Genomic DNA, 24,686 nt, shown 5'->3' with positions numbered 1-24,686 from the left:
CTCTGGGGCTGCATTGAAGATTATGCTGGAGAGGAAGCTTGGATCTTGGAGATCTTTGACCCCAGTGCAAAGAATCATAGTTTAAAGCATCTTTCTTCCTAATTCCATCTAGGATTGTGAAGATGTCCAGTCCCAATCTGAACATTGTGACCTTACTGGGCAGTTGTCTGACTTACAGCAGTGCTTACCTCTTTGGGATTCAAGATGTTTTTGCAGGGAGCTCAATGGAAACTCTCATTCAGGTAGGTGACATTTTGAAATTTTGTTTTGAATACAATGCTAAAGCTTGGATAAATTTTTCCATCAGCTGCTCCCGAGAGTAGCGGTTCCTCATATCCCTGGCATGGGCACTTTCACAGGTGATCCCTGTCACACTCAGCCACTTAGGTCCATCTTCTATTTGATGCCCTCTATGGACCTGAAGCTTTGTAGATCAGAATGCATGGAGACCGATGAAGATTCCTGTCCTGACTCTTGCTTCTGTCCCCTTCCACCTATAGATAAGACTGTCTCTGCTGTGCATTGGGACCTCCCTTGTGTTTGGCCCTGTTCTGGGGAAGAGCTGGCGACTCTACAAGGTGTTTACCCAGAGAGTCCCAGACAAGAGAGTGGTGAGTTGACAGCAAATACACAACACTGGATTGCAGGCAGCAGCTCCACGTGGATTAAAAGCTAGAGAAACGTGTGGGTCCGTGGACCTCGCCCCTCTTAGGATGATTTGAAGTTCTTGTTCCTCACTTAAAACCTTTGAGTCAGGTGGTCTCAAAAAGCCCCAGGTCTGGAAGGCTGTGAGCTAATACTATTGGGAGATAGATCTTTAAACACAGGCTCTGCTTCATGCACACCCATTCCAGGCCCTATGGAGATTCCAGGCACAGGTGTGAGGGAGAACAAGATGCCCAGAGAGACTATTTCTTGGCACAGGTGTGAGTTAGAAGTGGAGGGAAAATATGATTAGAGAGAAGCTATAGCAAATGAGCAGAACTATTGCTCTCCCTGGATCCTAGTTCTTTTCAATGAAGAAGGCAGTTCTTTGTACTGAGAAAGATGTGACTAGAGCTGTGAGCAAGCAAGACGATACCCATGCAGCCGATAGAAGCAACCCCAGAACTATGTTAAAGTAGATCACCTACGTGTCCCTGGTGTCCAGCATCAACCTAACCAAATTTCCGCAATTTTCCCCTAAGCACCAGACCTCAAAGCCTGACCATCAGCCTCTTTGGCTAGAGGCTCTTTCCAGACCTAATATAAAATTCAGCTGGAGTCTACTTCTCTGGAATGAGATTTTTTTTTCAAACATTATCAAATCATGATGAATATTTATCAAAAGCTCAGCTGTGAGTAACCACACAGATGAAGAAGATTGCCCAAAAGGACAGAAAATGCGTCTATCCCTCCAGAACACTGACTCCTTTTTCAAAAATAGGTTTTGTTTTTTTGTGGGTTGTTTTTTTTTTTTTTTTGAGGCAAGAAAAATTATGATTTGCAAAGATTTTTCTCATACTTTGTGCCCTTTATTTTATTTGTCATTCAAACAGAAGACATTGCTAATTTTGATGAATTCCAATTTACTTATTTGTTCTTTATGGATCAGTTTTCAGTATCATATTAAGAAATGTTTGCCTAACTTAAGGGACTAAAAGATTTTTTTTCCTGTGTTTACTTCTAGAAATTTTAGCGTTTTCGTTTTTACATCTAGAACTATGATCCATTTTGAGTAAATTTTGTAATATGGTGTGATATATTAATCAAAGTTCACCTTTTTGCACATGAATATACTATTGTTCCTATACAATTTGTTGAAAAGGCTGTTTTTCTTCACTGATTTACCTTTGCATTTCTCTCAAAAATCAGTTGCTCAGAGATGTATCGATCTGTTACTAGACTCTTTCTTTTGTCTCATTGTTGTATGTGGGTTTTTTTTTTAATCTTGACAACAGTACCAAACTACCTTTATTTCTGTGGCTTCCTATTAAATCTTAAAAGCAGGGAATGTTTACTCTCCAACTGTGTTCTTCTCTTTCAATGTTGTTTTTGTTACTTTAGGTTCTTTGAATTTCATATGAATTTTTTAATCAGTTTTTCAACCTCTACAAAAATCCTACTGGATTCTTGATTTATGTTGAATCTATAGATCAAATTGTAGAGAATTGATTGCTTAACAGTATTGGGTCTTCTGACCCATGAATGCAGTATATTTCTCCATTTATTTAGGCTTTCTTTCATTTCAACTCTGCAATTTTTTTGTACTTTTCAAAATAAATCTTTCATATATTTTAACAGATTTATTCCTAAGTATTCATATTTGTATGCTATTATACATGTTGTTGTTTTTTAAATTTTACTTTCAGGCTGTTTATTTTTATTTTTATTTTTTTGTAGTTGTAGATAGACAAAATGCCTTTATTTATTTGTTCATTTTTATGTGGTGCTGAGGATCAAACCCAGTGCCTCACACACGCTAGGCAAGCGCTCTGCCACTGAGGTATAGCCTCAGCCCTCAGATTGGATTTTGCTATAAAGTATAGCATACAAATAGAATATATTTTGCTGCAACTTCACTAAACTACATATTATTTGTAGCAGCTTTTTTATGGATTCCATCAGATTTTCTACATAGATGATTAAATTATCTGTGAATAAACATCTCTTCTCTGCTGGCACTGGATAGAAACAACAGTACATTCTTGAACAGAGGTGGTGAGGGCAGATATTCTTGAGTTATTCTTATGGGGAAAGCATTCAGCTTTTCAAAACTAAGCATGAATGTTTCATTGTAGATGCTGTTTATCCAGTTGAAAAATTCTTTTCTATTCTCATTTTTCTGAGAATTTTTACCAAGAATTAATGTTGGGTTTTGTCATATGGTTTTTCTTTTTTAGATTTTTCAGATGGTGGGTTATACTAAATGATTTGGGATGTTAAATCAACCTTACATCTCTGAGAAACTTCAATTGGTCGTGATGTATTATCCTCTTTTTAAAAAAAAAAAATGAGAAAACAATTTATTTTTTTCTAATGTGTATTATCCTTTTTGTTTATTTGTATTCATTTTTGTAAAAATATTGTTTATAGTTTGTATACTTGTACTTTTAGTGGATATTGCCCATCGATTTCTTTTCTTGTAGTATCATTTTCTAGGTTTGATATCAAGGAAATGCTGACCTTATAGAATGAGTTGGGAACTATTCCCTCCTCTTTGGCTTCTGTAAGAGTTTGTGCATATGTATGTAATTTGCACTCATGTGTTGTGTAGGCACCTTACAACAGTATGCATTCACTCCCCATCCCCACCTTTGTGTCATTGTTTTTACTTTAATATATATTATAAGGCCCATACAATTATTGTTACTTTTGTTTATACAATCAATTATCTTTTGAGGTATATAAATTATAAATATGAATCATATATTTTTCCACATAGTTATCATTCCAGTGGTCTTAATTTCCTGTGTAGATCCACCATCTGGTATCATTTTCATTTTCCTTTCCTTCTAGTGTGTGTGTACTAGTTTGGAATTCTTTCAGTTTTTGTATATCTAAAGAAGTCTTTATTTTGCCTTTTTTTCTGAAAAAAATACACACACACACACACATACACACACACACTTATATTTTTCCCCCATTTCTGGGAGTTGGACCCAGGGCCTTGTGCATGCTGGGCAAGTTCTCTCCCATTGAGCTACATCCCCAGTTCCTGCAAAATGTATTTCTGGGTACAGATTCTAGACCAGGGTTTTCTTTTTCTCTTTCATCTTGAAGATGCCCTTCCACTATATGCTCACTTGGCTTTATATATCTAATGAGGAGTCTAATATCTTCCTTTTCTTTGTTCCTCTACACATAATGGCCTCCCCCAATCCCTACACACACACTGGTTGCTTTGGAGAGTTTCTATTTATGGCTGATTTGAGCAGTTTGATTAGCCAACTGATTTATTTTATCTCACCTTAAATCATGTACCTGGTTGTGCCTCTTTCTTTCCATTGGCTATCAAAAGATTAGATCCACTCAGTGGCTTGGGAGACTGAGGCAAGAGAATCATGAGTTCAAAGCCAGCCTCAGTAACTCAGCAAGACCCTCAGCAACTTAGCAAGAACCTGCCTCAAAATACAAAAATAAAAAGGGGTGGGGATGTTGCTCAGAGGGTTCAATCCCTGGTACAAAAAATATAATAATAATAAGCTTAGGTCTCCGATGCTGCCTGTGCTTCCCACCTAGGCCTTCATCAGGCTTCTCTGTTCCCTCATATTTTTCAATATTTTATCCTGTTAGAATGCATGTGTATTTTTTCTTAATTTTATTTTTATGGTCACAAAAGTAACATTTTCTTCATATTAGGTCACATAATTCATATGTTTATGAAGAAAATGTTAGTAATTCCTCCTGTACCCACGACCATCTCTCAATTCCACCCTGAATTAATAGTTACTAACAGTTTAATATAAAAAACCTCCAGATCTCTCTGTGCTCATATAAATGTATCTAGAAACAACAGTGTATTTATTTTATAAGACCCTTTGAATTCTTTGTCAGAAGAAATAGGGTGTGAAAAAGTTAAACAAATGGAAATGTTTGATGTAACAATTATGACAACGATTCTAAAGTCATTGCAAATGTTTGATGCCTGTTTCATGTTTGATGTCTGCATTTGAAGCTACTTGAGAGGCCTGTCCCTGGAGCTTACTGCTCAGAGCATGTAGGACATTCTAGCCCCTGTGTCAGGTAGCCAACAGACAGAGAACATTTCAATCTTGACTCTTGCAGATTATCAAAGACCTGCAGTTGCTGGGGTTGGTGGCAGCCCTGGTGATGGCCGATGTGATCCTGCTCATGACATGGGTGCTGACTGATCCCATTCAGTGCCTCCAGATCCTCGGTGTCAGCATGACGGTGAGGAACCCAAACTCCGGGGATTCTAATTCCTGACTGGGCTGGCCTCTGTGGTCACAGGGGTCATTTTCCCAGGAGCATTCATTGTGTGGCCATAGTTGAAACAAGTAGAGGAAGGAGAGTGTAGGGTTGGGGCTGCCATGAGTGCCCTGCCCCTTTTCCATAGGCTTCAGTGTCACTTCCACTGTGCCTCCTGCCCCTGATGCCTTCTCCTGGCATCTGTGAGATGTCAACACACTGGCAGTTATCTCTGCTTCCACATTGTCCATAATGAGAACTTTCAGCTAAGGGGTAGGTGCCTTCCCTTAACTGTTGAGAGGACGTGGTGGTTTTGGAGGTAGTCTTTGGAGTTTCCCTGGTTCAAATCCCAGTTCTACCAAGCTCATCAGCCATGTGACTTTGGGGAAGTTATTTAACCACTCTAAGTCTCTTTTCCTCCAGCCTCACAAGAGGCTGAGAAGTACAGCAGAATCATGACATTGCAAGATCTAACGTAAGAATCCAACATTTGCAAGTAAAGGTCCATGATGTGAAATAATCTGTAATATCAGTGAGGCAGCATATTAAATAATTGGGTAGCAAAGCATATGATTGAAAGGTAAACCCTGCTACCACCAAGCACCTAGTATCCACCCAACTTTATCATCTTTCCTTCCACCTCATAGTCACTCTCATTTAGGTTCTAATGGAATCACCTACATTTTTCCAATTTACTTACTGAGGGGGGGTTATGTGCTCTGGGGGAGTCCATTCTCCAGGATGTTCACAAAGATCTGCTGTGTGATGCTGGTAATTGTGAGTACCCTCAGTCCTGACCCTGTGTCCCTCCTAGGTGACAGGGAGAGATGTGTCCTGCTCTTTCACCAACACACACTTCTGTGCTTCACGGTACTCTGATGTCTGGATTGCTCTCGTTTTGGGATGCAAGGTAGGTAACTATGTCTCAATGAAAGTCTGTCACCAACAAAATGGATATGAAGAGGGGATTACAGGGATTAATGAGGTCCATTAACTAATGATGTCTATAGAGAGTTTGAACTCAGAGGAGATCTCTGTTGGTGCAAACATCTCAAAGCCATGAGCCTTTTATTTCTCTATTTTTTCAGGGGTCACTTTTTTAACTCTTTGGATTTTCTCATTCAGTCTTCTCTACATCATCTGGAATTTATCTATTGTTTCTCTCATTTAGTGGTCTGGTTTTTAAGTTAATTGGACAAGACCCATTTTTTCCATAGCTCCCCTGTAAGAAAAATACGAGACATTCCACTCAGCTTAGTTTGCTCTCCTAATGGCTTCTACTGTGTGTCTTGTGTCTTTCTTCACGACTGTGTCTTGGTCTCCCACTGCCTTTCACCCACCTGACTTTCTTGCTATAGTTGGGTACAGGTGAGGCTCTAAGACAGCAGCATCCACAGTGTCCCTTGAGGGATCTAGCTGCCTCAGAGTATCTCCCATACTGCCCCAATCTCCCATTCTGAGACTCATGTGTCTCTGTTAGATGAGCAAATGTTGGAAACTCTTTCCAGAGGGTACAGGAAACCTGTACAGGGCAGTTAAGGACAGTCCTCAGAACAGATTAGACCCTTAGTTGCTTTTCAGTTTTGAGGGCCAATGGCAGACCTGCTTCAGTGAACTGGGCAGCCTTACCGGACATGAGCCTGCTATTAACTATCCAGGCAAGGAGGCCTGGGAGGCTGGAGGGAGAATTTTTATAGCAATAGGTGGCTTTTAAAGGTGAACTTGACCCATTCTACTACTAGGAACAGACCTTGGCATGGTGGACTGAGGCAGGGAAATGTTGCTTTTTAACTATGTGTATATACTACTCTGATAGAAATATTTGATAAAAGAAGATGATATTATTGTTTTTGTTCTTCCACTGTTCACCAACAGTTCTGAGAAACACAGGCCCTCTACTACTTCTTCAAGCCCCTGTAACAGAGCCTACCCTCTCCAGCAGGGAAACCCAGCACTTTCCCATAGCAACACTATGTGACCCACCTTGACTTTTTTTTCCTCCACTGCCCTTTATATGTTCTCATTTCCACTTAATTTCACTGTGCTATTGTTCTGTAGGACAAAGAAGGAAAGGAGGAAAGAGTGCTGAGCATCAGGAAACTGACTGAGCCAGACCCCCAGAGGCCAGTCAGTGAGGAGCCAATCCCCACATTAGGTTCCAGGATCCCCCATCTGAGCCCGTCAGCTACCCCTACTCCATCCTTAGCAGTGAAGGCAAATGACTTAAAGGATCAGTTCTGACACACTCAACAGGAAGCATGGATGTATAGATGCTTTATTCATGCCTAATTCCCTTTTAGCAAGAATTTTAACCAAATTAAATGTTTTATTAAAAATATATATTTGAAAAAATAATTTAAAAATAAAAATAAATTTTAAAAAGAAATATATATTTGAACATTTATTCCTATTTTTTTTTCTTTTTTGGTAATGGGGCTTGAACTCAGGGATTTTGCACATGCTACATAAGCACTCATTTTCTGTTTTGAGACAGGGTCTCGTCAAATTGCCAAGGCTGCCTGGAATATGTGATCCTCCTGCCTCAGCCTCCCCAGTTGATGGGATTACTGGTGTGTCCCACCATGCCTGGCTGTATTTGAATATTTCACATCACAGAATTAATTTCATTCACCTCTGATAAGTTTACTAATGATACCCAATGCTGACAGGTATCACCTAACTGGTATCAGTAAACCAAAAGCCAGGCCCCACTGGTCCCCTAACTTTTGTGTTTCCTAGTCATTGAAGAGCTCAGGGTGGCCACGTTTAGCCTTCAGCCCCATTTGGCATGCTGGGCATGAGAGCTCCAAAGGCTTCTCTGCCATGCTGATCCTGTCCCTCCTGGCATAGCCAATGCTCCAGAAATTATCATAGGGCTGTCCCTGCAGGTGGGGTTGCCTAGATGATTGATTTCTGGGTCACGAGAGTGTCCTGCAGATACCTAACCTTACTATCATATCATTCTTCTCCTTTTGACTCCCCATGTTCCCAGCCCCACCTTGTCCCCTATGGCATCCTCACATCTGTGTTAAAAACAGGGACATCTTGATGCTTCCTTTAAATGTCTCTACCATACTGATTGCTCTGAAAGCTAGGACCATGACCTTTTCTGTAGAGCACTAATTTCCACCAAATACGTAGTGTCATACTTTATATATAGTCAGAAAGGCAAGCATATGTTGAATCTATGTGCTGTGGATTATGGATTGAAGCTTTGATTTCTGTATATATAAAGTTCCTTCTGGGAAAAGCAGCAGTTTAAGGTGCTGTGAGTTATTTTGTCTTTAGTACAAGTGAGCACTCTGAAAGCAGGTTCATATACACGGAAAGAGGAAAAAAATAGTTCCTTGTGGTGGAGACAGGGAATGTCACAAAGCAACAAAAAGTATAGGGGGAGCATCTGTTGCCTGTTCCTGCCCCATAGTCCTGCCTAAGTCCCAGCCCGCCTTTGTTCTTCTCTTTCCATCCTTCATCTCCCATAAACCCCCCTGGCACACAGCCACCGCTAGCCTATAGAGATCTTTTGTGTAAGTTAGAAAACGCCATCTCTTCTAGGCAGATGCAATCTTGCAGGTGCAGAGCTTGGCAAGCAGATGGTGTCTTTGGGAAAATTAGAAGAAGAAAAAAAGCCCCTCCCTCTGGGCAGTGCCCTGCTGTGGCACAGGACTTGAGAAGCAAACCACTGGTCGATTTCAGCTTCCACGTGTCCCCTCAGCTTCATGCAGTGCAAAACCAACACAATGGATGCAGTAGCCCTCACCACCAGCAGCCCTTCTAGTGCCCATCACCCCTTCTGCAGCGCCCCAATCCACCCACATAAGCCTGTCCTTTGCCTTATCCCAGAAGATTCTTGTCTAATGGCTGACTTGCTGGTCTCTGATAAACTAATTCTCAGTAAAAGAGAGGAAAATAACATTTATTAAGCACCTACTGAGTAGAAAGGATGCCACAAGCTTTTCCTATGTGTTTTCTTAACAAATTCTCATATCAACCCTTTGAGGTAGCTATTATTTACCCAGTTTTAAATGGGGACATCCCAACCCTACTGCTCTTTAACATGTCATTCCACTTCTCTGTGTCTCTGGTTTCCCTCTCCTCCTCCAGGGACTGTTCTTGCTGTATGGTGCCTACCTGGCTGGCCTGACAGACCACGTCAGCTCTCCTCCTGTGAATCAGTCCCTAACAATCATGGTTGGGGTCAACCTCCTGGTACTGGCTGCAGGGCTGCTCTTTGTAGTCACCAGATACTTGCACTCCTGGCCCAACCTCGTCTTTGGACTCACATCTGGAGGCATCTTTGTTTGCACAACCACAATCAACTGCTTCATCTTCATTCCTCAGGTATGCTCTAGGGAGGACTTTGCAGGGCCTGTTCTCTTAGTCACTCAGAGTTTTCTCTGGGCATGACAGATTGTTTATTTTGTTTTCTGCTGATACCTTTCCATGCCATTTGTTGGAGAATCACGAAGAAGGCAAGGGCCCCCTCTGTCCTTCCTTACTGACCTGGGGGAGGACAGCTGTGCTTCCGGTCAGCTAGAAGGGCAGGCCAGAGGGGACTGAGCAATGACATGGTCTGTTCCTTGGTGGTTGCCTGGTTCCTGCTCTTACACCCACTCTGATTCACTCATTCCTAATTCCCCCTTCATCTTGATAACATTAGTTTTTTGTTGTTGTTGTTGTTGTGTGTTTTTTTTTTATAGTTCTGGAGGGAGAAAAAATTCTTTCTTTCTACTTGAGAGTACAGATTCACTGGGAAAATTTGATTTGGAACTTTGTGATTTAAAATGCTTTTCCTTTCTTTTTATTAGAGGAAAATCTAGAATATTCCTCTTTGTTTTACAACAGGGAAAAATCAAAATATGATTTATATTATAGGGATTAAGAAGCAGAATTATTCAGACAGCAAAGAGGAAGAAAGGGAGTCAGAGGACAGGAGAAGGCACACAGAGGCTAGAAAGGAAAGTGATGGTAATTGTTGCCACAGTGCACTAGCAACCCCTATCCAAGCTCACAAATGCAGCAGCACAAACACATCTGTCCAAGCTCACAAACGCAGCAGCAGGCACTTTGCTATTTCCCTCCTGGTCCTCCTTTCCTTTTCCTGAGGCCTCCCCCATCCCTCTCTTCTCTCAAGTCCCCATCTGGTTCCACTGCAGCTTCCAGGTGACTGAACTACTTCCTCATGAGAGAGCTAACCCATCATTGCAGCATCGGCTAATGGCAGATTTCAGTGTATTTATCTAAGAAAAGAGTATACTTTGGGGCATGATGACATGACACAAGCATGAGCCAGTTACTGTTCACAAATTCATTAAAATATTCAACATAATCAACAAATAAGAAAAAATCAACAGGGGCAGCGGTATGAGAATCCAAGGATGGGTGTTACATCTGTGTCAGAAATTGGAGGAATTTTTGCTGAATCTTCATGTTGTAAGAACTGGATTGAAGACGCCATTGAGAGATACTTAATTGTCCAGGATGTAGCGGAAATGGGCTCTGAAAAGCAAAGACTGTTCCTCCCTGGAACGTGGGTAAAGGCAACAACGAGGGGCCTTTTTGGAAGCCTCCCCTTGGGCCCTGTGGCCAACTTTATTGATTGGTAACCTCTTTGCCAACACCTTTCTTCCTTGCTTATCTCCACTTCTTAGGCTGGAAGAGCTAAATATTTGTTTGCTAGGCTCCTAGATAGGCAGAGGTATTTCTCTGATACTGTTTGGAACACTAGAGGCTTTCTAGGAGACTTCTGAGAAAGCTTTTGCTTTCCTAAAAAAAGAAAAAAATAAAAGCAATAAGCATGGTTAACATACCCCTTTTTTCTTCTTCCTGTTTTGAATATATGTGATACCTGAAGCCATGGCAGCTGTATTGTAAACATTAGGGAAAGACCAGGAAAATATATTTATTTTACTGGAAAAATATAGTTCTTTCCAAGTAACACAAGAAATTCAAGGGGAAGGACCTATGAAGGAAACCTGCAATTCACAAAAAGAGAACCACAAAAAGGGATGGGGTTGTAGCTCAGTTGGTAGAATATTTGCCTAGCATGTGTGAGGCACTGAGTTCAATCCTCAGCACCACATTAAAAATAAATAAATAAAATAGAGGTATTGTGTCTGTCTACAACTTAAAAAATATATTTTTTAAAAAAAAAGAGAATCACAAAATCTGAAGATTTGTAAAGGCTGCCTTTCTCTGAAGTAGAACTAAAGTTTTTAGAAGCTATATTATTTCTCTCATCAATAGGATTCAAAGGATATGCCCGTCTTCAACAAAAGCAAACCATCATACAAAGAACATAGTCTTAAGTAATGAAATATTAAATAGGGATGAAAATATGGTGTTAAAATTTTAAATCCCTACCAAAGCACTGAATAAGCAATTGAACAGTGCAAAATATTGAATTAGTAAATGAGGGAAACAGAAAACAAGAAGACAGATAAAAGTGAGAGATCAGATAAGAAAATATAATGATCAGGTCTGAGGATACAATGTAGAGGTAATGGGAATCTTTGAAAGAGAACAAAATAATTTGGGGACAGAAGTAATTATCCAGGAACTATCAAAGGAAAACCTTCCTGATCTCTTGGTTGAATCCTCAGCACCTGGGACAGTAGTGACTCCAGGTACACTCCCCCTACCGTGAACACGGTAAAGCAGGATGACAAACAGCAGACGTCTGACTTCCACGTCTTAATTAAGCAAGGAGCCCTTGGTTTGTTGAAGTGGGAGTGAGCTGGGATCATGGGGCACAAGAACTGTGTGGATGGACGGACGGCAGTGGCCTTTCTCTTTCCTTCTGCCTCACTAACCCCTTTCCTCCTAGCTGGCTTGAGCTTCTTTTCTCTGTATCTCGCTTCTGTTTTCTTTCTCACGTTCTTCTTTTGAGCTGACCATGATGTGAGACTAAAAAAAATATTTTTATTTGAGTCTGTCGTATTTGAGGTTTAGGAGATACATTCTTTTTCGAAATGTAAAAATGACTGTCCCCAAACTGATTTCCCTCCCTGACCTTTGGCAGAAAAACGACTCCCTCTCTGAGATTTGGACTGTGTTTCCCCAGGACAGTAGGACAGCTGAGTAAACTGGGAAAAGTGTGCGAGGGGAGCTCTACCGAGGGCGGGGTGGCGGTCCGGTCCGCAGTGCGGTGAGTCCTCCTGGCTGTCAGCCTCCAGGCTCCGCTGGGATGGGTGTGGCTTGTGAAAGCGAAGGCACAGATGCCCCCAGTGGCCTCTAGGCGGCGTTAGAGAGCCGGTGAAATAGATGACAAGGAAGCGAGGGGACCCAGCAGCCTTCTACAAGGGCACTCAGGAAATGCCTAAGTGTTTGTGCCAAGCACTGAGGTCATCACCAGCAATCAGCCAACCTTTGCTTTTGTGACCCGAACGTGAACCATCCCCCACCCTCCATTTCCTGTGTGAGGCAGTGGGTCAGAGACAGGACACTGTGTTCTCCTCTAACCCCCAAAGCGTTTCACCTGCTCCTCCGTGAGCATATTTAGGACTTTCTACTCTGCCTTATGGTTATGTCTGTGTCCCAGCACTCCTGTTAGACTGGAGAGCTTCTTAAAGGGAAGCTTCTTTCTCTTATTCTTGTATCCATCCAACCCATTTCTTAGCTTCTGGAAACCTGCGTGAAATGCATGGCCCCACCTCCAAGGTAATGGGGAGCAAACACGAAAGGAATTAAAATCTTGAGGAAAGCTTTACACAGAGCTGGGGAAGGAGAACTCGGTGATGACATCTCAGCAAATGAGGTGTTTGCAGTCAGTCTTGAAGGAACAGTAAGAGTTCTCTGAGCAGATGGGTGAGGGACAGTAGGTGACCTTTCAGATGGGATAACACTGATCTGAGGTGTGAGTCAGAGGATGTAATGTATGTATGTTTGGAATACCCTAAGTCTTCGCTGGTTTTGCAGCACAAATGGTAACAATAGGAGAGTGGCAGGAAGTGAGAGAGGTGCATTTGGTGAGCTTCTGAAAGCTGTGCAGTAACCTGCTGGAGACTAGACATTTAACACACACCCCACCCCCATAGTAGTTTCCTGTTAAGGCTGCAACAAATTACCACAGGCTTAGCAGCTTAAAACAACACAAATATATTATCGTACAGTTCTGGAGGTCAGAAATCTGAAGTGGATCTTATTTAGCTAAAATCAAGGTGTCAGTAGGTCTCACTCCTTCTAGAGACTCTTAGGGATGATCTGTTTCCTTGTCTTTTCCAGCTTCTGAGGGCCACACACATTCTTTGGCTCAAGTCCCTTCTTCTACTTCCTGAGCCAACAGTGTGGCATCTTCAGATCTCTTTCTCTGTCTACCCCATCTCCCTGTTTCCATCTCTTTCTCCAACTCTAATCCCTCTGCCTCCCTCTTAAAAGGACTCCTGTGATTACATTGAACCAACCTGGATAATCCAGGATAATCTCCCTATCCCCAAATCCTTAATCACATTTACAAAATTCATTTTGCCATGTAAGGCAACATATGCACAGGTTCCATGGATTCAGAGACAAATGAGCATCTTTGAGGGGCCATTACTCAGCTCCCACACCCACATAGCCTAGAGGCTGAGAAAACAAGAATGTGCCTGTCCTGAAGGAAGCGCTTTACAACCTGAGAATTATTTATGGCTATAATCCAGAAACCCTGAAGGGTCAAGTTTTAAGTGCCAGGACCTTCACAAATGAGGAATTAAGCTTAGCTGCACCCATTTCACTTAGGGAGACACCAACCCAAAGCCCAGAAGAGCCCTGATGCCCATATTTACCTATTTTGGCAGCCCTGCAGAAAGGGCTCAGACTCAGAGTGCTGGGGGCAAAGGGAAGAGCTATGCTACCAAGGAAAGGGGGATGCTGAGAGGAACAGACAGCCTGTGGCACTGCCAGGGCATTGTCTAGAGAATGACTTTAGGAGGTCAGCTCCATCCACATAGGACCAAAGAGGGACATGGGCTCCAGTAGCTGCTGAGTGCAGCAGTGAACCCCCCACTTGGCCCTTTGGGAAGGGCTCCGAGAGGGAGGTTCTTGGCCTGTCCCAGGCCACACAGATTCCTGATACCATGAAGACATGTGCTGAGTCAACACAGGACCCAAGAGGACTTGGGTGAGGAAGTGGTACTGAAATTAGGAGTGAAATCCAGGATCCTATCTGAAATTTATGGAATTTGGGTTAGGCTCCACATTCAAGAGTTTAGTAAATGTTTGTTGAGTGACCGAGGAAATCCAAGGTCTCCTTTTGAGGCTATCCATAGACACTTCAGCAGCATTCCTCAAAATAATATGCCAGAGTCCTCAATGTCCATCACTAGGACACTTAGTTTTGGAGATTCCTTAAGGAAAGAGAAAAGCCTCCACTACTGTGCCCCATCAATCCACATTATGGGCTTTCACAGGTAGGCACATGTCCCAGAAGCTCCAGAGCAAACCCCTATTTGTGAATGTGCACCAGCTCCATCCCTATTAAAGGTAACCAGCCCATGCTTCTACAGATTGTTCTTTAAGGTCAGTCTCTGCCAAAGAATTTCCCCTAGGACCTCACAGCTAACAGTCTTCTCTTCATCACTTGTGGAGGGATAAGCAGTGTGGCTTATTAACCTGGTTACAGCTGTGGGTGTGCCACTGACTTCCTGTGTGAGCTTAGACAAGTCACTCCTACTGGAATCTTTCCTCATTTGTCAAGGGAAAGATTAGAGCCATGTGTCAGACCTAATGTCCATCATTTTTGTTGACTTCTGTGGGTTCCTATCTATTGGAGCCTTGCTCATTTATTAGGATTAGAAGACCACTCACAAGAACTGGGTTCCCAACATCAGGAAGCACATCATTACTCAGCAAATAAAAACTGATGAACAGCAGCTACACACAACTAGAAACAGTTTCATTTGAAACATACACTGTTTAGAAAGCTTAACCTCCTAAACTCTGGCTTTAAAATATGGTTCTAGGAGTATACATCAACTCTGGTTCTCTTTGATCAGTTTGGCAATCAATAGAAAAGCTAAAGTTATTCATTCCTTGTCATCTTCTTCCTTGGGCATTTTTAAACTGTTATTATAGGTTTAACATTATACTTTCTACACTCCTGTCTACAAGCCCTCTAGAGCAAAGGACATTTTGAGGAGAAAATGGTCTGTGCATATGTGTATCTGTGACAGTGTCATTCCTTGGTGTTTCTGAGAAGTCAGGGAATGTGTCTCTGGGTGTGTAATTAAATAAATAACATGTGTTCTTTCTTTTCAAACAGCTGAAGCAATGGAAGGCATTTGAAGGGGAAAACCAAACAATCAGACACATGGCCAAATATTTCAGTACTCCCAGCAAAAGCTTGCATACCCAGTTTGGTGACGAACAGAACTGCCACCTGAGAGGAGAGAAGAGCTCCATGGAGAGGCTCCTCACAGAAGTAAGCTGCACCCTGCCTGGAAGATTCCTGTAAAGAACTCCAGTCATGCACTGGTGGGCCCCGTGTGCTTTCATGGCCAACGTTCCCCCACTTTCCCAAACAGCAAGCAAAACCTCTACATTGTCCCAGTGACTTTGTACAGGCAATGAACAGGTGTATACTTAGTCATTTTTATGTGTCGGGCATTGTGCTAAGCTCTGAAGAACAAAACAAACACAGTTCCTACCCTCATGGAGCTTACAGTCTAGTAGAGGAAATGGATATTGATTAAATGAACGTAGTAGTCATGAACTGTGGTAAGAATTATGAAGGAAAAATCAGGGTAGTAAGTCAGAATAATGGGTGGTGGGGACAAAGAGACCTATCACTGAAAGTGAACAGAAGTACAAACTGACCGGGCAAAGAGTACAGGAAAAGCATTCCACGGAGAGGGAACAGCATTGTAAAGGCCCCAAGTTATAGTGGACCTCAGCATCAGTGTGATACATTCTTTCTTTATATAGACTATTACCCTCATAGCCAAGATCCCACAGGGCCCTTACTGTCCCTGACAGGTACTAATGGGAGAACTCAATCATCCCGTGACCCTAGAAAGCCCGACCTGTCTACAGATATGAAAGGGCACTGAAACAAGGGCCTCTGAATGTCACTACAGCACCAAGGGGGGTTGGACAGCCCCAGCCCTTCTTTCTTCTATTCTTGAGCCAGAGTTGGCCCCTCTCCCAGACAAACACAGTGTGGGCTTGAGGCAAGCACGTGGAAAAGCTTGAGGACTGCATTCCTCAGGAAGAAGGCACGGGGCCCAGGGGAATTAGTCAGTATTTTGACACTAACTAAATTACATTCCGTATTTTTTTCTGTATAGATTATACCTGGATAGGTGCTATTTGGCAAACTGTACTTTTTGTAATAGGACTGCCCCCTTGTTATTCACAGTCCTGGTGAGAGGATGGTATGTTGGGGACCTAAGAAGCCCCAGAGAAGGAGGGCTGAACCTGCCCAGGCACCCACGGAGCCTGCCCCTCTGGTCTCCCACATCATACCCTGGGCCTTTTCTGTCCATCACAGTAACACTTTTCCATTTACTTACTATTTATTAAACACTCAGGACATTATTTCAAAGCCAGACTTCCCCCACCTGGAAAGGGAGTGACATTGCCTTTGATGCTCTGTGAATGCTTCAAAGAAGCATTCCCCGCCCCCTCCGGCTAAACAGAAGGCCAGAAACTTGGCTAGAACAATCTGGATAGTTTTCATTTATGATCAGCTAATGCTGGGATGGCCGCATGGACTGACTCTTTAGCCTTATGGTAATTTGTGACGTGCCTCTTGTACCTCTGCCGTGCTGCCATTTCCCACACAGTGGCTGAATCTGCTCTTCCAAAAGGTTGCCTTGAGTCCGTGGAGGAAGGGCTGGAATGGACGCAAAAGCATAGGCAGTAAAAAGCTGGCCTCCCCAGCACCTGCTATGTCTTTCCAAGAACAGGCCTGAGCACCAGCAGTCTGCCTTGGGCCTGTGGCAAGTGAGAGAGAAAGGGTCTCATGTGGGCCTCCCGGAAGCTAGCAGTGCATGATGAATAAGCACAAATACCTCTGGAAGTACACTGTGGGCACAAGCCCTGACTCCAGCCTTCCAGTTGGCAGTTTTCTCCTTACACATCTTTCTGTGCAGCCCTCGTGCCTTTCTCGTTCTTTCCCATGATCTAGGCAGTCCATCTTCTCCTTCCTGCATCCTCTTGTTCCAATGGCCAGGGATCCCCTGGCTGTTAGGGTTAACATCTGTCACTGACCACCCAGCCTATGTGAAGGCAGCAGAGAGAACCTTCCCAGAGGCTGAGGAGCCTCCCCTCCATACTCTGCCACAGAGGATACCTGCCTAACCTTTTTCTTCCTAGACCCAGAGATATGAGAGGTTGATTCTATTGCTCCTTATGACCTTCACCCTATGAGAAAACACCTGTTGGCCTTTTGCTCCCTCAGTGCACCAAAAGTAATAATTAATACACTCATTTAAAAACAGTTGTCACTGGAGGTCAGATTTTGGCGTCACGATAGCCTCTAATTAGTATGCAGCCATGGTGGAAAAAGAGTCCCATTTCCTTTTCTGGAAGAAGGGAAATATACTGTTTACCCTGATGTTTCTAAATCTGTCGCCAGCCAGCTTCAGATGTTTGCTTAACTGGGAGGAGAGTATTCTTCCCGACTCAAGGTTTAAACTATTTTCCTACACTCGGAGAAGTTTTCGCATAAGGCACAAAAAGGCAGTGCTCAGCTTTCACCCGCTGGAGTGATGGTCATCAACCGATGACTTTTTCCTGACTCCGTGAGGCAGTGAAGGCCTCCTGAAGACCAGGAGTGCTGGCAGGTGACAGCAGGACAATGTACAGGGTGAGCTTCAGGAGGAGCGGTTGGTGGAGGAGGGAGAGGGTTGGGGTCTCCTGTGCAGCCATCCCAGCCTCCCAGGAGATCCTCAGGGAGATCTGGCACATCCCAGACATCAGGAAGAACCTGAACGTTCTCCTGTTACTCATTTGCTCTGCTCTTGCTGAGCCTTGAGTCATCCGCACTCACCCAGCTACGCCCAGACCTTCCCAGCTGCCGGGAGGGAGAGAGAACTGTCAGGCAGGTGCTCAGCTGAAGTCCCTTCCCCCTGATTCACCAGTCACTCACTGGGCCTGGCTTCTCTCCTGATGGTAACGAAGTAGACTAAACCAGAGTGAAACTGGGAGTGTAAAAAAAAGTCAAAAAAACCTCTTTCCTGTTTACGCACAGGGGGTAGCAGTGGGTCTGCCTGGCGGGGGGTGCTGCCAGATTATTTGTCTATTTTATTTCAGTTACTACTCTGAAAAGATCATTTCTAAGCAACTCTTTCATGTAAATTCAAGAAATGACCACAGGCTGGGTCCATGAGAAACTTGTTAGTTATCCTAAAAAAAGGGAATACCCTTTATTTCTAGCACCTGATAAATGGATGTCCAAATGCTCAGCTTTAGCCTCTAAAGAGACAGCAACAAAGAGGCAGCATTTGGGCCTTCAGACAAGCCCTTTCTAGAACACAGCACTTCTGTTACTGCCTTCCCCAAACCCTTGACCCTGTATCATCTGCCCTAAGACCATTCGTTAGGATCTCATCCCTACTTCTCTGCCTTGGAGCATCAGAATTTTCCAAAGATGGAAAGACAATCCCCTGTTGCCCCACAGGCAGATGTCCAGAGTGCAGTCACACCCGGTACACCCACTGCTGATCCTCCTCCTCCTTCCTGCCCCACAAATTTACAGACAGAATGGGTACACCTCTGCAGCTGTCACCTGCCAGCACTCCTGGGCATAGCCTGTTTATCCACTACCATTCACGCAACAGGCAGGCAGCTCAGTTGCAGAACTTCCTTTCCCCAATTTCATTCATCTTCTGCCCTTCATTCTATAGTTACTGAATAGAGCTACCAGAGACTTAGGCCCAATAATCTTTTTTTTTGTTTATTTATTTGTTTAAAACTTCTGCAATAATTGTGATGCACATACTCCTTTAGGAGATATTGATGGTTGACCTTGCCACATGGTAGCTTTGGCCTCTTACCTCTAGAGGTCCAGCCTGGGAAGGTGGTCATGACACAAACCCGAGATTCTTCTCATCAGCCCCTCCTGGTCCAGTCAGATTTGCTCAGGAATCTCCTCTCTTCTCCCTGTTATTCCCATTTTCCAAGCTGCTTAGCAAGAGGCAAACTACTTATTTCCCTATTTGTACCTCCCCAGGAGATGTGTTTCAGATTCATCTGTGGTTGACAAAATTGTGAGAAATCCAGAGTGAGACCATCCCAAACCCCTTGAGACCAGTGTCCTGCAGAGTAAGCTGAGCCTCTTGGTTCTGGGAAAGAGTGAGAAGATGCTGCAGCAGCCAGCAACAGACAGATGGGGCTCCTCTCTCCTCACAGTGCCATAGCCTGGGGGATGGAAGGGGAGATGAAGATCATAGCAACAATAAATCACAGCAGCCTTGATTGAACACCTTCTGTCAGTTATTGTGCTAGGCACTTTGCTCGCTTTGATTCATTTCCCCTGTTGGAGGCAGTTTCTTGGAACCAGTACATTGGAAAACCTGGGATTTAAACCAAGGTGTTAGGATGCCCCACTTTTTCCATCATAGGAAGCAGTGTAGAACCTGTAGCATCATCTTTGGTTGATGATTTGCTTTTATTTTACAGAAAAATGCTGTGATTGAAAGCCTGCAGGAACAAGTAAACAATGCCAAAGAGAAGCTGGTGCGGCTGATGTCTGCTGAGTGCACCTATGACACCCCAGAGTGGGCTGTCCCACCCACCTCTTTCCAGGGCCAGGATGCCCCAGCTGCAGCCTCTGCTCATGACCTGATAGCTCAAGGACCTTCAGAATGCCCCTCTGCCTCTCAGGATGATGTGGGCAAAGCTACCCAAGACTCCCAGTGCACCTCAGCGCCCTCCCCACACATGCAGAGCCTCAGGACACCTGCAAGGGACACCAGCTCCTCCCCAGGCCAGAAAATGCCTGACTTGAAAGACTTTTCTGATCATCCAGACTTGGGTTGTAGCCAGAAGCCACAGGCTGAGCAAAGACAAAGTCCAGAAAGAGAAGACCAGGGACCTGAGGCCCCCAGCCAGAGTGTCGTACTAAGTGGAGGGGCCTCTGGTCTCCAGAGACAAAGGCAGGGCTCAGAGGCTTCCCCAGAGAGAGTACCTAGGGTCAGTTCAGCAGTCAGGGAAAAGCTTCAGGAAGTCTTACAAGAGCTGGACCTGGGCTCTGAGGCTCCCCTCTCTGCCTCCCCATCTCGTCCTCTGCAGCTCTGGAAAAGCAGTGCTGCCCACAGTCCCCAAAAGATGCCCCTTTCCAGGGAGCTGGGCTTCAGCCCATATGTAGTGAGGAGGAGGCGGGCAGCTCAGCGGGCCCGCTCACACTTTTCTGGCTCTGTACCCTCCTATGTGTGGCATCAGGCAGACAGGACTGTTTATGGGGCACACAGTGGGCTGAACGTGCAGAGTGGGGACAACCGCAGGCTGTACCTCCAAACTGCTGATTCTAAGGTACTAAGGCTTTCTTCCAGGAAGCCTTTACTACTCCCAGATCCTCAAGGGAGGCCAGGGCCCCTGGAGGGCAGCAAACACCGGACAGAGCCCCAGGGGGCTGAAGAGAGCCAAGCAGCCTTTCCTCACCAGCCTTCTGCCTCTTCCCAGGCACAGAGTCCCACTGCCCCATGCCTTCCCCGCTCACCAGACCTGACTGAGCAGCAGCAGCTTCAGTCCCCAGGTTACCCTGGCTGTCCCTTCCTGTCTTCTCAGTGCAACTACCTTGACACTGAGTCCAGCAGCTCAGATGAGTTCTTCTGCCGCTGTCACCGACCCTACTGTGAGATCTGTTTCCAGAGCTCTTCTGACTCCAGTGACAGTGGCACATCAGACACTGATCCTGAACCTGCTAGGGGGCTGGTCTCCTGGGAAAAACTGTGGGCCCGCTCCAAGCCCATTGTGAACTTCAAAGATGACCTGAAACCCACACTGGTATAAACATCAGCAGGGGTTGGTCTGGATATAAAGGTCAGACCAGCTGGAGCCTACAGGAGGAAAGCCAGATCCTGGTTTGGGGAACAGACCTGAGCAGCTCTGTGTTTGAGCTGTGCTCTGTGTTACCTTAAAAACTTCTTGATCATACAAAGAGATATTACCTGTCTTGCTACTACCTCACAGCATGACTGTCAATGACTCCAGTTGAGTGACTAGAAGATAACAACTCCTTGAATAGAAAGTTCTAAATGAGCACATAGAGTTTTCTGTCCAGGTCAGCCTGCATTCTACAAAATTCCTAATATACCAGATGAATGACCGGATGGACAGGAAAATGGAGAGATTTCTGCAAAATTTAAGTTATAGACTGTGACCCATCAACTGACCTTTTGATGAACACATCTTCTAGGAGAATAAATCTCCTATGCCAGGCATCCCAGCTATTTAGAAGGCTAAGGCAGGAGGATTGCGAGTTCAGGCCCAGCCTGGGCAACTTAGTGAAGACTTCAGCAACTTAGTAAGATCCTGTCTCAAAATAAAAATAAAAAGGGATATGGCTTGATCGTGGAGCATCCCTGGGTTCAGTCCCCAGTATCAACAAACAAACAACAAAACAAACAAACAAACAAAAAAAACAGATGAATCTTCTACATCCTTGGTCCTTTCAAACCTGGAGGGTGGGTTTCTTTCTACTGAAGGTTGTAAACATCACCACCCGTGGATTCCAGCTTCTAATCAGATGCACCTCAGAGGCCCCACCTAGCCCTACTGTTCGTTTTCCTTTCCATCCACCATCAATGGCATCTCACTCACCATCATCCCCAAGACAGTCAGGTCTCCATGTGCCCACAGGTGACCCAGTTCTCTTTCCTGGACTAAAGTAGTACCAGAGACCAGGAGTGTCTTCTGATCCTGAAGCCCACCCCCTGACTCTCCCAGTGCTGCAGTGATGTGCTGGGAAGCACATGCAATTTCTGTTGGGATAGGGAGGCCCTGCTGGTCGAGAGGTACTTTAGTCTTATTGGGTTTACATGACCACCAAAGATATATAAACCTGGAAACAAATGGGGATGGAGAGAGAGAGAAATGGATGACAAGAAGGCTAGAAAGAAAACAGGTTGTGAAAATTTCACTTGCGTCTAGCTCAAATTTCAGTAATTCCTACGATCATCCCGTGAAGTAGACACTCTTATTTTTACAAATGGGGACTATGAGGCTTAGATAAATGAGATGATTTCCCCAGTATCACGCTGCTGGAGAACTGACACACAGCTCCTGAGACTCCACGTTGGTGGATTTCCCTAGGGACGTGTCCTTCACTCAGTCTTCTGGGAGTGGCAGGTGAGGCTCGTCAGGCAGACAATCAAGCAAGGGTGGTGTGAGAAGCTGAGATGGGCTCACCCCACAGTCCAGGGTAACAAAACTGGGTCTCTCCCTCCCTCCGGAAGCAGGCCTCCACTTCCTCCCTGCTGCAGGGCACACCTGCACCTCTGAGGGACTCAGAGAATTGGTAAAGGACAAGTGCCAGGAGCTCATCCACCACCAAAGCCACAGGGAGATCACAGCTGGGTCCACTTTGCTTGATGCTGAACTGGTTGATGTTTACAGGCCATCCCCTGCTCCCGCGCCCACGCATGCATCTGTGGGTGTGCACAGGTTTTCATGAAGGAGTTTGGGCCTCAGAAGGGAATGTTGGGCACTAAATTTCTCACAGATTTATCAGACTCTAGTGGCCTGCAGATACCTCATGACCCCTCTGATGCTGGACTTCCTGTAGGCCCTCCTGGTAGCACAGCTTCTTTTATTGCCTACTTTTAAATACAAATTTCATAATTTATTCTGTGTGTGGGTTTGTAGTTTCTGTGTGTGCTGTTTGTGTGCTGTCAAGTGGTGCCTTAATAAAAACAAACAAAAAGGAATGACTCCCAAGGCAAGTCTCCTCTGAAATTGCAGTCTTGGGCCAGGGAGGAGGGATCTGAGTAAGACTCAGCCACCCAAGGAAGAGGAAATGGAGAAGCCATCAGAGTTGCTGCTAGGTCCCCGTGGTTCAGGAGTGCTACTTCTGCCAAACGTCCAGTGTAACAGGTTCTGTGTGGTATCCCTGTGTAGCTCCCTCTCCCAGAAGTGCCCCCCACCCCTCCCAATAGAGGAAATGTTGGAGACCCTAGACTCCTCCCAACCACTGGGGGTCCTGTGACTGGCTTCATCTCCTTCAGCTCCCCTCCTCCCAGTATGCCGCCACTCGAGGCCTATTGGGGGTTAATATGGAACCTGCAGTCTCAGCCTGGCCATCTTTTTAGCCACCTTACTCTGCTTCTAGACCCTCAGTCCCACCGTCACAGCCTTTCTACATCTCCATCTTTCTTCCATCTAGAATTTTCTTCCTCACTTTGTGTACCTTGTGAATTAGTTCCCCTTTAAGACTTAAATGGAGCATACGTCTCTCTTTGGTCTTTCCTGAGTATCCCCTAATAAAATTGACTGATCCCCTGGTGAAATGAGAGGGATGTCTGAGGGTTCATATTTTTGATTCAACTGTATACAGACTTGTATCACCTATTTCATCTAGAATGACTTTGTAAGCTGTGCTAGATCTGATTGAAAAGGCGGGGAGTCCACCCCACATATTCCTTATTTGTCATTTGGTTCAAAAGCCATGTACCAACCACCCTGCCTACCTGCCCCAAAATATACCACCACCACCTCTTCTCCTTTCCAGCTCCCTTTCTAAAGCTTCTGCCCAAGACCGGCTAATCCATGTTGAAATTCTTAAAGGGATGAGTGTGCCATGACTTTTGGCACACTCTTGGTTATGCTTTTGAAGAAAGGGCAGTAAATTATGTGAAGGAATCCTGGGGATGTAAACATTGCCTCTGCTGCCGTCATCCAGGCTTGTCTCTGTTGGTCCTGAGTGTACCATGGAGCTAGGCCTCATTCTGACCCCAGAAGATGTTCTCTGCTGACTGAAAATCTTGGGGTTCATAACAAAGTCTCTCCCGATCTCCTGGCCTGTCCCAAGCCCTCTTTCCTTAAAGGATCAACTTACCCCTTTTAAATACAGTTCACAAAGGAAGAAAAAAGAATCAGATGCGGGAAGCATGTTTTTAAAGAAATATATCATTTTGAAAGTGGTAAAAGGAAAAGTCAATGCACATTCCATAAAAGTTCTTCGGTGTCTGTATTTATTACATTATATTTAGATGGGTCTCCTCCACGAATTGCAAGTTCCTGAAAGCCTTGTCTTCATGCGTCTTCATGTTGTCTCTCCTCTAGAGCAGCCATCAGAGAGCTTTGCGCAAAGTATAAGCCCAGCAAATATTCAGTGGGTGGCTTTCTGTGTAGACAAACAGGTGAAGCAAAGGAAAGCAAGGAAACAAAGGAGGGAAAAGACCCTGTTCTGGGACTAGAGCTGAGCATCAAAGGGAGCAGAGCTTTCTGGGTTCTCTGCCTTCCAAAGAGTTCAGAGCATGAAACATCACTAGCAGACTCTGAAGCAGCTGGCTTCTGAAAGTGGTAGTACTCCAAATCTCCTAGCAGGAGGGCTTCTCCTAAAGATGCCACCTTCACAGGCTTGTTCCTGGGTAACAAGCAGTATTAGCTGGAGGACATCTTCACCTTCCTCAGTCTTGCCTTCCTCAGCGGTTTCCCCATTACCTCTCGCTGCTACACCTTACCCAGGAACAGTGTTTGGGGTATCTGATGCACCAGTGATGTTCAGGAGGCTGACCGTCTTCTCTTCAGACTTTGCTCTCCCTCACCTCTGGTACCCACTTTGATCTCTTCCTCTCTAAAATGTTCCTTATCTTAAACTGCATTTGAAAAGGAATGCCTTGGGTGTTCAGTTC

General features: G+C 44.5%; 1 protein-coding gene across 3 annotated transcripts in view; it reads left to right on the top strand.

Moving 5' to 3' along the window:
- The window catches only part of Gpr156 (G protein-coupled receptor 156), a 98,585-nt gene extending 75,672 nt beyond the window's left edge, over positions 1-22,913 (top strand). For all 3 annotated transcript variants that reach the window (XM_058583473.1, XM_058583474.1, XM_046457953.2), the window contains 7 exons: positions 113-242; positions 501-611; positions 4,768-4,893; positions 5,726-5,821; positions 9,016-9,252; positions 15,152-15,310; positions 19,513-22,913. In XM_058583473.1, the coding sequence (XP_058439456.1) occupies positions 113-242; positions 501-611; positions 4,768-4,893; positions 5,726-5,821; positions 9,016-9,252; positions 15,152-15,310; positions 19,513-20,844 (2,191 nt within the window). In that variant the 3' untranslated portion in view covers positions 20,845-22,913. The remainder of the gene's footprint in view (positions 1-112; positions 243-500; positions 612-4,767; positions 4,894-5,725; positions 5,822-9,015; positions 9,253-15,151; positions 15,311-19,512) is intronic.
- Positions 22,914-24,686: the final 1,773 nt, after the last annotated feature.

This window comes from Marmota monax, unplaced genomic scaffold (assembly GCF_021218885.2).
Source record: "Marmota monax isolate L192 unplaced genomic scaffold, Marmota_monax_Labrador192_F-V1.1 WCK01_AAM20220418_F8-fsc00052, whole genome shotgun sequence".
In the NCBI taxonomy this organism is placed as follows: Eukaryota; Metazoa; Chordata; class Mammalia; order Rodentia; family Sciuridae; genus Marmota; species Marmota monax.
This window is presented reverse-complemented; position numbering and strand designations above follow the sequence as displayed.